Source organism: Microplitis demolitor, chromosome 8 (assembly GCF_026212275.2).
Source record: "Microplitis demolitor isolate Queensland-Clemson2020A chromosome 8, iyMicDemo2.1a, whole genome shotgun sequence".
Classification (NCBI taxonomy): Eukaryota; Metazoa; Arthropoda; class Insecta; order Hymenoptera; family Braconidae; genus Microplitis; species Microplitis demolitor.
Genome location: NC_068552.1, coordinates 20,213,992 through 20,227,817, shown reverse-complemented (window position 1 = coordinate 20,227,817; position 13,826 = coordinate 20,213,992). Strand labels below are relative to the sequence as shown.

Here is a 13,826-nt window from a genome sequence, read left to right as displayed (position 1 = left end):
TTTGTTAAATAATAAATAATGTTTATAATGTAAATTATTTTGTTATTTATTAATATTTCCTTTCAATATATTGCTGATTAATAAATATTCAAATTACTTTGTATCCATTATTACTTTGATAGCATCCATAATTTCTTTCGGTAATTTTTCACGATTTTCCCTGGTTACTTCATAAATTTTGCAATCATTTATCTGATATAACTTATCAAATAAATTACGATGTCGCTGAGGAACGCGATCTTTTGCTGGAATCGTAGCGACAATAAAGTTTTTTTTCCACGGGTCTTTAAAAAATAAATTTTCAATGCAATCAATGAATCGCTTGCTAAATAATTCCATCTTGCCAATTTCATCAATCATCAAAATATCCTGCAAAAAAAAAATCTGTTGCTTATCACATTTATAAGAACAAATAATATTTCTTACTGATATTGATTGTAGTCTTGGCAGTGCAACGACTTCAAATTCATCAACAAAAACTTGATAATTCCCAACTTTTATTTTCGAGGGTTTCCTTCCTTCCAAAGCAGATCTAAAAAAAAAATTTGATATTAGGTGATAAATTTTTTAAAATTAAATTAATAAATTTATAATTACTCGATTCGTGCCAGACAACTTCGCTGATCGACATTTTTTAGTGGCACCACATCAAACCCAATCCTCATTTTACAAGACGATCTTATTTCTTCAGTATAAAATCCATCATAATTAAATTTATTTCTTTCAATTAACTCACTTATTTTTTTACATACTGTCGTCTTGCCAATACCTTTAATTTAAAAAATATTTGTCATTATTAATCTCCAGTAAATAATTTTAATTTGGATCTAAAAATATCACAATGACATCCAATGGTAAGTATTTGATTTCAACTTAAATTTCTATCGCCTTTAAATATAAAAAAATTGCATTTGTAGTTTTTTTAATTTTCTACACGTGCATTTTTTTTTTTGTAATTGATTTGTTGAAAAAACAAATCCAATAATTGTTAATTGCCTAATAATATCAGGATCATGAGTGTGAATGTAGTAGACATCAAGCAGATTTAAAATTCTAAATAATTGACAAAATAAAATTTTTAAAAAATGCGCATTTGAAAAATTTTGAAATTAATAAATACATTTTTTATAAATATTATTTTTTAAATTATTTATAATTTTAAATTCGTCTGACATCTACTGCACAATTTTTAAAAAAAATGATTTATTAATAAATAATTTTTTAAATTTAAAATACCTGGTGGACCAGTTAAAAGTATTCGAGTTATCCGTTGAGTGGCGCGAGAATCCATTATCAATGTTGTGTCTGTGTCCTGTCGTCTATCTTTTATTACATGTGGTAATGTAGTCAACAAAATATTACACACAAAAGTATCTTATTTCTTTCCTGTTAAATGTCCAATCCTACATAAATTCTACATTAAAATCACCTCAATCAAATTGTCTGTATCTCTCTAAAAAAAAATTAATATCTTTTAATTTTTATTTCACAATAAATATGAATTAATTAATTATCATCTGCTATTAACGTCATACGTAAGTAATAAAAAAATATGTTGACTTACAGTTTTTTTTCCTTCTTTTTCAAACAAATATAAAAACACGTAACAAAAAGAACATAATGTCAGAGTTTGGTGTTCATATACTTTATAGATATTGATGTTGATAACTACAACCAATATAATAATAATAATAATAATAATAATAATAATAATAATAATAAATAACTGGTAGTCGTAAATAATTATATATAAGTATTAGTTAAATATAATTAATATAAAATATATTATAGTATAAATTATATTACAAACTGAAGTGAGAAGTTGAGTAATCAGCTGATGGAGCTGCTGCTATTGTGCAGATTTTTTTTATCTGAATTTACGTTCCATCTAAACCTCAAAGGATAAAAATTAAAACGTAGCAAGAAAGCTGTCGGAAAAAAATTGAGACATTTTAGTAAACGTCATTAGTCGAATGATGACAAATTATTTAAAAATAAAAATCTAATTACAAAAATAATTTTGTCATTAGACGGAAATATTTATTGAGTAGATTTAAAACAAAATAACATTTAACGATTTAAATTACTAAAGGGAAGTATATGATATATTTATAGATGGAAGGAGAAAAAAAGTAATAAAAGTCGTACTTTCGCTGGAGGTAATTCTAGAAGGTTGTGAAAAAATTTGGACGAATTAATATAGTTATTGTTATTATTAATAAATAACCATGGCCCGTCCTTGTGATCGCAATCCTCTTAATTGCCTCTTGTCTCGTCAAATTGAGGATCGCGTTGATTATTGCAAGCAACTTGTCAACGCAAGATTATCTGGTTCTGATAATTTGTATCGAAAAGATTTAATGTCGCATTACGGATGTGTCAACGCTATTGAGTTCTCTAAGGAGGGACATCTTCTTGTCTCAGGTTTGATTTTACTATATTTTATTTTATTTAAATATTTTTATAATTAAATAAAATAAAACAAAATTTTTTTGATATCTAAAAAAGGGGGAGATGACAGAAGAGTTCTTTTATGGAAAGTTGATCAAGCAATTCAAGGCTTAGGTGAACCTATGGCCATGAAAGCACAGCATAATAGTAATATTTTTTGCCTTGGATACGATAGCAGCAATTCTAAAATATTTTCAGCTGGTAATGATGATCAAGTGATTGTTCATGATCTTAAAACGTAAGGAAAATATATTTACTTGTTTAATTATTTTTATCAAGTCGTCATTGGTCTGACTTTATTTTTTTAAATTCCAGTGGAGACCCGTTGGAATTTTTTCTACATGAAAAACCAGTGTATGGATTATCAATTCATCCAGAAGACGATAATATATTTTCTAGTGCCTGCGACGACGGAAGAGTTTTAGTCTTTGATATAAGGAATCCTAGTAGCTCTGAATCGCTGTGTTTGGCACAGTACAAAACTCCATTTCATTCTGTAATGTTCAATCCAGTGGAGCCGAAACAACTCGCTACTGCAAATGCTGAGGAAGGTGTCAGCATGTGGGACATTAGAAAGCCTCTCAAGTACGTACAAATATATTTAGTATTTAATTTACTAGCTGAATATATATTTTTTAATGAGTATTTATCTAAAACATTTACTTGCAGGCCTTTGCTACGATATGGAGCTGAAGGTCCATCTCAAAGCTGCATGAATGTCTGCTTTAATTCAGCTGGTACACGATTGTTGGCATTAAAACGCAGATTACCACCTGTACTGTATGCTGTTGATTCAGCAAAGCTACTGTGTCACTTTGATCAACCGGGTTATTATAATAGTTGCACAATGAAGTCGTGTTGCTTTGCTGGAGACGATGAATCATACATTCTTTCAGGTGACAATTAAACTTTAAATATATACTTCATAAATTATGTACTATATATATATATTTTTTTTTTTAATTGAATAGGCTCCGATGACTTCAATCTCTACATGTGGAAAATTCCTAAAGACGACAGAAGTTGGGTTAAATCAGCGCACATGATTTTACGTGGTCATCGTTCGATTGTTAATCACGTTAGATACAATCCAAGACATTGTATCCTAGCTTCGTCAGGAGTTGAAAAAATTATCAAAGTCTGGAGCCCATTTAGTCTTGGAAATGGATCCTTGGGCGGTCTAACTGTTAGTGTATATTTGAATCAATAGATTTAATTACTGATAACAACAATTACTTACTATTATTGTTAATAATAATAATATATATCTTTTTATTGCAGAGACTTGACGGAAAGTTAGAAAGACAACGCAAAGTTTACACACATGATGACTACATAAAATTAGTCGTACAAAATAATGGTGAATTTATGAGCCATGATTACACTAATCAGTCAACTTGTGAGGATCCACGAATGATGGCTTTTTTTGACTCACTCGTACAACGTGAAATTGAAGGTTGGAGTTCAGATGCTGCTTCTGGTCAACGTGACCCGAGTGACTCTGAAAATGCATCGACTGCCCCTCCGGAATATAGTGCCACTGATTCTGATGGTCTGTATTATACTATTATTATTATTATTATTTATTTTATTTTTGTTATTAAAATTATTTAAAAAATTCCCACAGACTCAATAGCATCTGATACGCAATTAATGAGAAGTGTAATAGGAGCAAAAAGAAATCCACGGCACAGATCTCGTGGTGGTGTTGCACCGGAGAGACCATTTGAATCTCCAAATCGTATTACACGTTTAATCGGCAGTTGTCGTGAAAAATTACTGAAACTAGCGGCATTAGAAAGTGGGACAATGATATGTAGTTTAAATAATACATCAACAATAGTTGAGGATTCGGATTCAGATGAAAAGACTGGTGGAGATAAAGGAAAATACAGTAGATGTAAATTAAAATCTAAGACACGTGTGAAGGGTACAAAACGAAAACAAATACGTACGTCGACGAGAAATAAAGTCCGTAGAAAATGCACTGTTTTAAAAATACTTAGTGATTCTGAAAGTGATGTAGAGTGTCCTAAAAAAAGTAAATCTCGCTCTAAAGAATTGAGAAGTAATAGGAATAATAATATTAATAATAACAATAGTAATAATAATAATAACTCGGCTGTTGATACAGCGCAACCAAGTACAAGTACCGGAGTAAGTTCACGTGGTTCGCGTTATTCTGCCAGGACAATACCAGTCGACAGTGATTTTGGTGAATCTAATCACTCTAGTGAAAGTTCTGATGATGATGATGATGATTATGATGTTGATAATGATATTATTGATATTCCAATAAAACGTCGATGTTTGAAAGCTGACAAAGAAAAGTCAACAAGTAAAGGATACAGACGTAAACCCGAAAGATGTAAACAATCTCAGAGTAAAGCTAATCGTGATAATAATAATCATAATAATAATAATAATAATAATAATAATAATAATAATAATAATAATAATAATAATGTGAGTTTAAATAATAATGTTAATAATGGTAGTAGTAGTAACACACAAAATGAAGAATCGATAACACCGATAAAAGTTAATCGAAAAATCCCACCGCCAACTCCCGACAGCGGAGTAGCATCATCTGGCAGCGTATCAACAACCGAAAAATGTAATTCAACTCCAGAGACGTCATTCAACGGAGCTGAAAATTCTGACCAGGAGAGAATCACCACACGTCTCGAGTGTTTCAAGAAAAAAGTCGACGTTGCTCGTAAAGGATATCGCAAAAGATCAGCACCCTAATTTAACACGCTGTTAAATATTTCTTCCGATCATCGTCATTTAAAGTAAACGAGTAAATAATTATATAAATACTAAAGTAACAAAAAAAAATAATAATAATAAATTATGTGAGCATACTTGTCAATCTTCTTCCCTTTTTATACAGAAAACAAGGGATGTACAAGTGCCCGATAATATTTTTGTAATAGGTTTCAACGGTAAATTTGTCCCAAGTATTTTTATTTACATAAAGAAAAAAAAATATTATAAAATCATCTCCGTAATTTATAATTACTAATTACTATTATTATAATTTCATGTCATTTAAGCTAATCGTAAATCATCAAGTCATACAATGTCTATTATTAAATTATTGGTAATTTTTAATTACAATTATTATTATTTCTATATATTTTTTTTAATATATACATACATATTATTAATATATTCAATATGTTTATTTAAAATATTTTACAATGATTCATTATACAGTCGATTTAAATTACTGGCTGCATAGTAAATGAATACATTAACTGAACGTGAGTCATAAACTATGAGCTGGTTTGAGTTTATTCAAAATAGCTCACGTTTTATAAAAAAAAAAAAAAAAAAAAAAAAAATAAAGTAAAATAACAATTTCTTTATTATTATTATTATTATTATGATTACAATTACAATTACAATTATAATTATAATTATTATTACCGTTGCTTTTCACTTTGAGATATTAATTTACTAGATATTGTTATTTAATCATACATTTATATATCTCCTTATTGATTGAGTAATAAAATAAAATAAATGATAAATTTAAAAAATAACATTCATTTATTTATTAATTTGTCAACAAATATTTTAATTAATTAATTAAAATAATTATTTGAACCGGAAATAAAATATTTATTAATTCATGACATTGTCACACGACATGTGTTATTTATATTTAATTTTTTTTCATGATTACTCACACTCTGTCTCAGGGTAAACAAATCGAGTGAATATGATGTAAGTGGTTTTCTGAAAAAAGCCACATCCTTCTTTACAGACCAGTCATTCGACATCAAGACACTCCTCGGCATAAAATATTATTTTTATCGTCGCTAATTTTTTATAAAATCCAAATAGTGGCCATGTCAGTCACTAAAAATCAGCTTGTACGCGTTGTTAAATTATCTGTAATTATATTTATTAATTTATTATTGACCAGTGATGGGTATAATTTGAATACTGATGAAGCTGTAGTCTTCAAGGACCCATACAGGCGGCCACGAGAACGCGGCAGTTACTTTGGATACTCGGTCGCGTTGTTCAGTGATGGGTACATTCAAAATTCGGCGGTAATTGTCGGCGCACCGAGGGCTAACGTGTCTTCGCTGTATGTAACAGAACCTGGTAGTGTTTTTAAGTGCACCCTTGACGGAAAGTGTAGAGAGTGGATGCTGGAGAACAGTAGGAACGGTAGAGTTACTGGAATATATGGCAGTCAAATAAGAGATTTTTCTTGGCTTGGCGCCAGTATTTCTGTGGAAAATAGTACGCGTCCTAGAGTTGTGGTATGTCATTCATTTAAATATTAGGGCATTCTATTAAAATATAAATTAATTGGTTGTGTTAAAAAGGTATGTGCGCCAAGATGGAAAATAAAATTATCTACAGAAGTTTTTATGAACGGATTGTGCTATTACTCGTTGATAGACAGTCCGGAATCTTTTGACCGGAGCAGCGACAGATGGATCATGCCTATGACTGATTATAATTTACAAACAATAAGAGCCAAGAATGGCCAGGTCTACTATCACTATGGTATGGGACAGCTGGGAATGTCTGTCCATGATTTTAATCAGAATGGATATTGGAATATCATGCTGGGCAGCCCTGGAACTTTCAGCTGGTTTGGATCACCAGCTTTGGTTTCTGAAGCTGTACCTGGAGCGTTACTGCAATCTACTGTCCCCTCTTACGACATAACGAATTTTGAATATTTTGGTAAATTTTTTTACGAGGACAATTTAGAATTTTATTTTTATTATTTTTTTAATCATAGGATACAGTGTAACTTCCGGTTATTATTTTGGGCAATCTAAGAGATATTTTGCGGCCGGTGCACCACGCTCTGATGATATGAAAGGACGGGTATTGATATTTCTCTACGGGGGTGATAAAAAACATTTAATTATCAAAAATACTTTAAGTGGAACCCAGCATGGGGAATATTTTGGATCAGCTTTGACATCTTGTGATATTGACAACAATGGGGATGATGAAATAATTGTCGGTGCCCCACTGTGGACTAAGAGTAGTGATGAAGGACGCATTTATATTTTTACCAACAAATATAACGTAAAATTATTTATTAGTTATTACATGTTGATTACGATCAATAAAAATTTATCAACTAATTTATTTATTTTAGACATATATGGAACTATCATCATGGATTGATGGAAAAGTTGAAGACGCGCGGTTTGGATCATCAGTAATGTGTCTAGGAGATATTGATAACGATGGGTATAAAGATATTGCTGTCGGAGCTCCTTATGAAAATGATCATGGAGCTGTTTACATTTTTAACGGCCAGCAGCAAGGACTGTCAAAGACCTGGAGCCAGAAAATAACTGGAGATCAATTTCCTGATCAGCTTCAAGGTTTCGGTATTTCTATTTCCGAGCCTCGAGATGTTGATGGCAACGGATACCCAGATTTTGCCGTCGGTGCATTTAAATCTAGTCACGCTGTTTTGTTTCGCTCGCGTTCTGTCATAAATCTTAACATTGAAGTCACTTACGATGATGACAATAAACTTCAAAGTGACACTACGTCATTTTTTATTAGGGTCTGCTGCTCTTACGAGGGCGTCCACGCACCTGAATCTATAAGTAACTTGGAACTTTATATAAAAAGTAAATTGAAAATTCTCTTAATCTAAAAAAAATATTTTATAAATTTTTAGAAACAATTAGACGACTTACTGTTGATCCAATGGAAGGACGCGCTTATTTAACAACGATACAGAAAATAAATGGGTCATATAACTCTTTTGATAAATTACCTCGTGGAGAAATCGTCTGCGAAAGATTTCAAATATTACTGATGGTAATTTAAATTTTTTAGTAATATTATGTTAGATTTTATCGAATTGTTATTGCAGCATCATTTGAAAAATGTACTGGACCCGATAGAGATAAAAGCCTCGGTATCTCTGGAGACACCTCAGTCCGATTACCAAAATCCATTAATAGAAAATAACTTTTGTTACAATTGTCCGGTGATTAATAAATTACGCTCGAAAACTGAAGATACCCTGAAACTTCCGTTTGCTGTTGACTGCGGTCCTGATAACGTTTGCTACTCAAACATCACCCTAGACGTGACCACAAATCTTGCTGATAATAGATACATTATAGGAACACAAAAAACGATAAATATTTCGATAAATGCTGTTAACTTTGGTGAAAAAGCTTACCAGGCGTATGTGAATTTATTTTTACCATCATTTATAACTTTAGCTAGTGTTCCTCTTAATTGTATTGAAAACACTCATGATAAGGGGGAATTAGTAACTTGTGATATTGGAAATCCTCTCAAAAACAAGGTACGTAATTAAATTATTTTTCGTGATAACAGCATCGGAAATTCAAATTTTAGTATCTGTCCAGCCAATCAAAATAAGCTAACCAGGCTGCTGACACTAAAATTCAAAATTTTAATGCCGATAATCATGAATAATATTTCATTTCTCGTTACACAATTAACTATTAATAATTATTAGTAATTATTATTTTTTAGCAACTGGTTTTGTTAGAAATAGATGTGAGTCAAGTAAATAGCGATAAAAAACAAACAGATTTATTAATAAATGTAATTACACAAAGTGAAAATATAAATAATGATAACAGTAATATAAGCTTAACAATTTTCTTTGATGTCGATGTTGATATTGCAGTAGCTGGGTAAGTTTTCGTTTTACAAATAATATCTTTTGTAACAAAATTTTTTAAAAATAATAACATAATTACTTATAGAAAAGCACAAGAAGACTTGTATTCATTTTTTAATGACACAGAAAGTACGCTGGATATCATCAGATTTGAACACGTTTATGAAGTTCGTAAATTTGGCGCCACATCTATTGAACAATCGGTGCTTAAAGTTTTAATTCCGACGCATTTAGTAATAGATGAAAAAAATACTATTGAGATAGCGACAATTAATAGAACAGAATTATCATTACCCAAAACGATGATAAATAGATACAATTCTTTTTGTACTGAGGGAATTGTCGAAAATAGAACTGGCCTTGGCGACAATAATTTTATTGAGAACGTTATTACGAAAGATAATCTTTTGAATATTCTTACGAAAGATCGTACATTTTATGTAAACTGTTCAAATCCTTCAATCATCTGTACTATTTTTTATTGTGTGCTGCAAACACCATTAAATTTATCAACAATTGCAGAAGTTAAATTTACACTAGACTTGAAATTAAAAAATTTCGATGGTAATTTTTTAAATATTTATTTTTATTTTATCAGAATTTTATGTTTTTACCAAACTCGCGCCAAAAGTTTAAATTCCTGCCTTGTTTATGGAGAAAATCGTTCTTTACATTTATGAGAAAACGAATGATAAAAATTGGACGCAGTCATTTTTCCATAAACAGGAAAAAATTTAAACTTTCAGATGCAGATATGATACAGTTATTATTTTATTTGCAGAAAACATATTGGACGGAAAAGATATTATTTATTTTGTATCGAACGGGCATGCTAATATAACATTACCGGCGGATATTATTCAAATAAATAATAATAAATCAGACTATATTGGGATAGGCACAACTTTTGTTGGTTCACCGATAGCTAAACCGGTTGCTGTTTGGATAATTGCCCTGTCTGTTGTTCTTGGTATAATTTTGCTTATTATTCTGACTATTGTTTTAGTAAAAGTTGGCTTCTTCAATAGAAAGAAAAAAGAAGAGTTGGAAGCGTTAAAAGCTGATGATGTTCGTATGACTTGATTAATAATTAGTAATTAATAAAGTAATAATGTATTTTTAATCAACTTCGTTTTTTTAGAATAAATAATTATTTATTTTAGAGACCGGAGCCGAGTATGGAAGTCAATTCGTCAATGGAAGTCCTCGATACAAATTAAAAATAAAACCAAAGCCTAAGTAAATTAAAATAATTATTTATGTATTTAAATATTTATATGTTAGATTATTTTATGTAAGTTGTAGCAAAACTTTATCATAACTACATTCAATCATTTTATTTAAACTTCTTTCACTAGCTACAGATTCAAAGATTTAATGCCATTGAAAATTCTTTTAATTATCAAATACAAATAAAATAAAATCTATTGAGTAAAATTTTTTATATATTTTGTAATTTTTTAAAAATAAAATATATACGTAAATATTTAGCTGAATGCATGTATTTATTTTGTTGACATATTTTTCTTCTAATAATTTTAAAATATTTTATATCATAACTATTTATTATGTATATTATATACTTTCAATAAACTATATGTTATATATTTTTAAAACGAATTGACGAAATAATTTATTAAGGCCACAATAACAATATTTATCTATCAAAAAATATAATAATTTTTTTGATAATTACTAATTTGTATTTAATTAGCTGCTATATTTTAATGTTTTTAATTTTGATTCATTATTTTGTAAGCAATAAATAAATTGTGCGTATAAAATAAAATCAATTAAAAAAAAAATAAAAATTGTACCGTATTGATCGTTATCTCATTTGAGATTCTTATTTTTACAATTATTTTCTACTGGATAAAATTTTTACGAAGCTTGCGGTGACGTTTTGAAATTTTATCGCCGTTAATAGAAGCACGATTTGAACAATTAATTGTTAATATAATATATATATTTGTTTTAAATAACTAAAATATATATTTTATTCTTCATCGTCACTGAGTCCAAGTCCTTTGGATATTTCAGCGGCAGATAATTTCCCGCCTGATGCAGGCGGTGATGTAGGAGCGCGTGGAGGCGGCTGTGGTGAAGGCGGATCATTCCTAGGACCGTAGCTCTGATGATATGCCGGCGGTGGTGGTTGTGACGGATGATTATCGTGTGACTTCTAAATAAATTAGACAACTCGTTGGGATCTTATACATTTGAAAAATTAAATTTTATTGTTAACTTGAGAAGGAATTTTTTGAAGGTAAAGAAAAAAGTTTAGAAATAAAAAAGACCCATGCATTTATTTAAATAATTATACGTATCAAGCATAAGTACGTAGATAAATAAAAATACAAGCGTAGATAGATAAAAATAATATTAAAGAATTTATATAAGATATAATTAATGCGATAAGCAGTAAGATATAAATAATGTGAGAATAAATAGTAAAGCAAGTAAAATAATAAAATTTAAATTAAAATATAAATAATAATACGATCATAATTATTATTGTTATTGCAACATTCATTTTTTGGACTTAGTACTCACGTGCTTAGAGAGACCGTCTAGAGCTGAGCTGAATAAAGACGACCCGAGAGCACTCAATAAATCTCCTGATCCTTGATTCTGAGAACCGTAACCTCCGGTAGGTTGATATCCTCCTGAATGCTGTTGATGTCCACCACCACCTCCAAGGACACCGCTGAGAATGGATCCAAATCCTCCCATCGGATCAACTGGTAGGGGTGGAGGTGCCTGAGCTGGCTGATGATGACCTCCTCCGCCTGTAATCGTGTGATTCCATTAATATATTATTCATCTGCTGGACAACTATCTAATGATAATAATGATGATAATTATAATAATAAGTAGTGATAATGACGGTTATAAACGAAGATTAACCATCAGTCGCAGTTAATAAAATCCTTGAACAAGATTTACCATTTGAATTTCTTCAGCGTGATGTCATAAAGACATTCTTAAACTGGCGGACAATTTTCCAATTTAATTATGCTAATACCAATTTTTGCGATCGTTATTTCTGATTTTAATAATTTATAAAACGTACCAAGTGCGCCGAGAAGAGATCCAAGCATCCCACCGCCTCCACTCTCTTGTGCAGGATATCCTTGATGCTGTCCACGGCCCATCTCACCTTGAAGAGCATTGGCAGCGAGACTACTGGCTAACGCAGCACCTAGAGCACCCAAATTCAATCCACCGCCGTCACTTTCAGTTTTTGAGGAATCGGATTTTTCATGCTCCGGCTCATCGTGCTCGTGTTTCTTTTTCTAGTAATTTAAATAAAATTAATTTATTGATTTTCTATCAAAAGATGATCGAGATAATAAATGTAGCAGTACATTGTAAGCGTGCATAGCAGCAGCAACACCTCCAGCAGCAATCAATCCACCAACAGCCAGACCAACTTTGTCTAAACAGCCACCGAATGCTTCTTCTTCCTCAGGTTCTGCATAACCCGGCTGATAACCGTATGCTCTAGGTGGATTGTAACCTCCTGAATTACCATAAGCATCTGGAGGTGGTCCATAACCTCCAGGATGGCCATAGCCACCCGATGGTGGTGCATCTGGTTTCAAACTAGGATATAATCCTCCTGGTCCTATAATATTAATTTTTTAAAAATAATTTATAGATTGGAATGATTGTGACAATAATTTAATACTAACCAGGTGCTCCGAAATCGGGAGCAGGTACATCAGGGGCAGAAGCAACTCTAGCTGAAGGCGGAGCACCGATAGACTCAAAATGAATTGATTTTATTTCAACATCACCATCAATTACGAGATGTGTGACTTTCTGATAAGGTAATCGGTGAGCAAATTGAGTAAAATGTCTGCCATTGATGGCTATTTTATACTGCAGTGGCTCACAGAGAATAATTATCTCGAATTCTTGGCCAGGTTGTATCCACATAGGCCCGCTGTTTTCTTCAGGTCCCCAGGACATTGATTTTATGTGGTTTCTTGTAATGAAACCATCTTGGAATCGAGGTGACAAGTGGATGGCAATGTCATCACGTGGATTTATATTTGGGCCCAACTGATAGTTTATTGCAAATCGCACAGCGTCTGGGGGTGTTGATCCATGAACTTTCAACATCTTGCCTGGTGATAAACCGCCGAGCACTTCACCGACATAAGGAATTTCCTGCATAATAAATAATTGTTTTATATCATTTATTTCATTTGTTAATTTATGATATGTTTCTAATTAGTAAAGTGATAGTGACAATTTATTCTAGAAGCTTCAATTAAATTATATGACATTGGTATTCAGCTATTTGTGATACTCGTAACGGTATAAATATTCCACTGGCAACACGGCAGTCATTAAATTAATTTTCCGTATGATGAATTCTTTTACTATTATTATTATCATGATTGCTTGCTTATATTTTTGGCGGATATTTTACTAAAAAGTCAAAATAATACTCACCGGATTTAATATTGGCGATGCCATTGTTGTGATATTTATCTAAATATCTATTTTATATAAAGTTTATTAACTTGGTTTTATTAAAAACTCCAGATTATGGAATACTGCAGTATTTTTTTGCTGAAAACTGATGACAAGACGTCCTGCGTCTTACTTGATCACACACATACTGAATTTCTATTTACAGTAATGACGTTTTAGATCAGTAATTTTTTCAGTTTCACACACTCGCGGTCACAAGTAA

At 30.9% G+C, this 13,826-nt stretch overlaps 4 protein-coding genes across 5 annotated transcripts; 2 read left to right on the top strand and 2 right to left on the bottom strand.

Moving 5' to 3' along the window:
* Positions 1 to 93: 93 nt before the first annotated feature.
* Positions 94 to 1,317, bottom strand: LOC103576690 (nucleoside-triphosphatase THEP1). Its single transcript, XM_014443231.2, has 4 exons — positions 1,237 to 1,317; positions 598 to 769; positions 427 to 532; positions 94 to 369 (listed from the first exon to the last, which is right to left on the bottom strand). Exons 1-4 carry the CDS (start codon positions 1,289 to 1,291, stop codon positions 94 to 96), a joined length of 609 nt encoding a protein of 202 aa, XP_014298717.1. The 5' UTR covers positions 1,292 to 1,317.
* A 911-nt stretch (positions 1,318 to 2,228) lies between these two features.
* LOC103576689 (DDB1- and CUL4-associated factor 5) lies at positions 2,229 to 5,927 on the top strand. Its single transcript, XM_014443230.2, has 7 exons — positions 2,229 to 2,424; positions 2,509 to 2,689; positions 2,767 to 3,036; positions 3,121 to 3,347; positions 3,423 to 3,637; positions 3,733 to 4,003; positions 4,079 to 5,927. The coding sequence occupies exons 1-7, from the start codon at positions 2,229 to 2,231 to the stop codon at positions 5,200 to 5,202; spliced, it is 2,484 nt and encodes an 827-aa protein (XP_014298716.1). The 3' UTR covers positions 5,203 to 5,927.
* A 314-nt stretch (positions 5,928 to 6,241) lies between these two features.
* On the top strand, positions 6,242 to 10,534 carry LOC103576691 (integrin alpha-PS4). Of its 2 annotated transcripts, none has more exons than XM_008557010.2 (10): positions 6,242 to 6,734; positions 6,801 to 7,167; positions 7,226 to 7,521; positions 7,595 to 8,057; positions 8,132 to 8,274; positions 8,330 to 8,773; positions 8,968 to 9,131; positions 9,204 to 9,682; positions 9,900 to 10,186; positions 10,282 to 10,534. In XM_008557010.2, the coding sequence occupies exons 1-10, from the start codon at positions 6,312 to 6,314 to the stop codon at positions 10,336 to 10,338; spliced, it is 3,123 nt and encodes a 1,040-aa protein (XP_008555232.1). In that variant the 5' UTR covers positions 6,242 to 6,311; the 3' UTR covers positions 10,339 to 10,534. The 2 variants fall into 2 exon arrangements, with proteins under 2 accessions (XP_008555232.1, XP_008555233.1); XM_008557011.2 differs by having other exon boundaries at positions 10,260 to 10,534.
* A 230-nt stretch (positions 10,535 to 10,764) lies between these two features.
* Positions 10,765 to 13,772, bottom strand: LOC103576692 (spidroin-2). The gene is made up of 6 exons (XM_008557012.3): positions 13,583 to 13,772; positions 12,814 to 13,294; positions 12,487 to 12,746; positions 12,192 to 12,414; positions 11,672 to 11,907; positions 10,765 to 11,300 (listed from the first exon to the last, which is right to left on the bottom strand). Exons 1-6 carry the CDS (start codon positions 13,604 to 13,606, stop codon positions 11,115 to 11,117), a joined length of 1,410 nt encoding a protein of 469 aa, XP_008555234.1. The 5' UTR covers positions 13,607 to 13,772; the 3' UTR covers positions 10,765 to 11,114.
* Between the last annotated feature and the right edge of the window lie 54 nt (positions 13,773 to 13,826).

What these genes read in the sequence shown, in the direction of transcription:
- LOC103576692 (XM_008557012.3), bottom strand. Translation starts at nt 13,606, where the DNA reads ATGGCATCGCCAATATTAAATCCG. An exon ending in TCCCGATTTCGGAGCACCTG is followed by an intron (nt 12,747 to 12,813) that starts GTTAGTATTAAA and finishes TTAATATTATAG; the next exon opens with GACCAGGAGGATTATATCCT. An exon ending in TAGACGGTCTCTCTAAGCAC is followed by an intron (nt 11,301 to 11,671) that starts GTGAGTACTAAG and finishes TAATTTATTTAG; the next exon opens with AAGTCACACGATAATCATCC.
- LOC103576689 (XM_014443230.2), top strand. Translation starts at nt 2,229, where the DNA reads ATGGCCCGTCCTTGTGATCGCAATCCTCTTAATTGCCTCTTGTCTCGT. An exon ending in ATTGTTCATGATCTTAAAAC is followed by an intron (nt 2,690 to 2,766) that starts GTAAGGAAAATA and finishes TTTAAATTCCAG; the next exon opens with TGGAGACCCGTTGGAATTTT. An exon ending in GATCCTTGGGCGGTCTAACT is followed by an intron (nt 3,638 to 3,732) that starts GTTAGTGTATAT and finishes TTTTTATTGCAG; the next exon opens with AGACTTGACGGAAAGTTAGA.
- LOC103576690 (XM_014443231.2), bottom strand. Translation starts at nt 1,291, where the DNA reads ATGGATTCTCGCGCCACTCAACGGATAACTCGAATACTTTTAACTGGT. An exon ending in ACTTTTAACTGGTCCACCAG is followed by an intron (nt 770 to 1,236) that starts GTATTTTAAATT and finishes TTTAAATTAAAG; the next exon opens with GTATTGGCAAGACGACAGTA. An exon ending in AGTTGTCTGGCACGAATCGA is followed by an intron (nt 533 to 597) that starts GTAATTATAAAT and finishes TTTTTTTTTTAG; the next exon opens with ATCTGCTTTGGAAGGAAGGA.
- LOC103576691 (XM_008557010.2), top strand. Translation starts at nt 6,312, where the DNA reads ATGTCAGTCACTAAAAATCAGCTTGTACGCGTTGTTAAATTATCTGTA. An exon ending in AACGAATTTTGAATATTTTG is followed by an intron (nt 7,168 to 7,225) that starts GTAAATTTTTTT and finishes TTTTAATCATAG; the next exon opens with GATACAGTGTAACTTCCGGT. An exon ending in TTTTTACCAACAAATATAAC is followed by an intron (nt 7,522 to 7,594) that starts GTAAAATTATTT and finishes TATTTATTTTAG; the next exon opens with ACATATATGGAACTATCATC.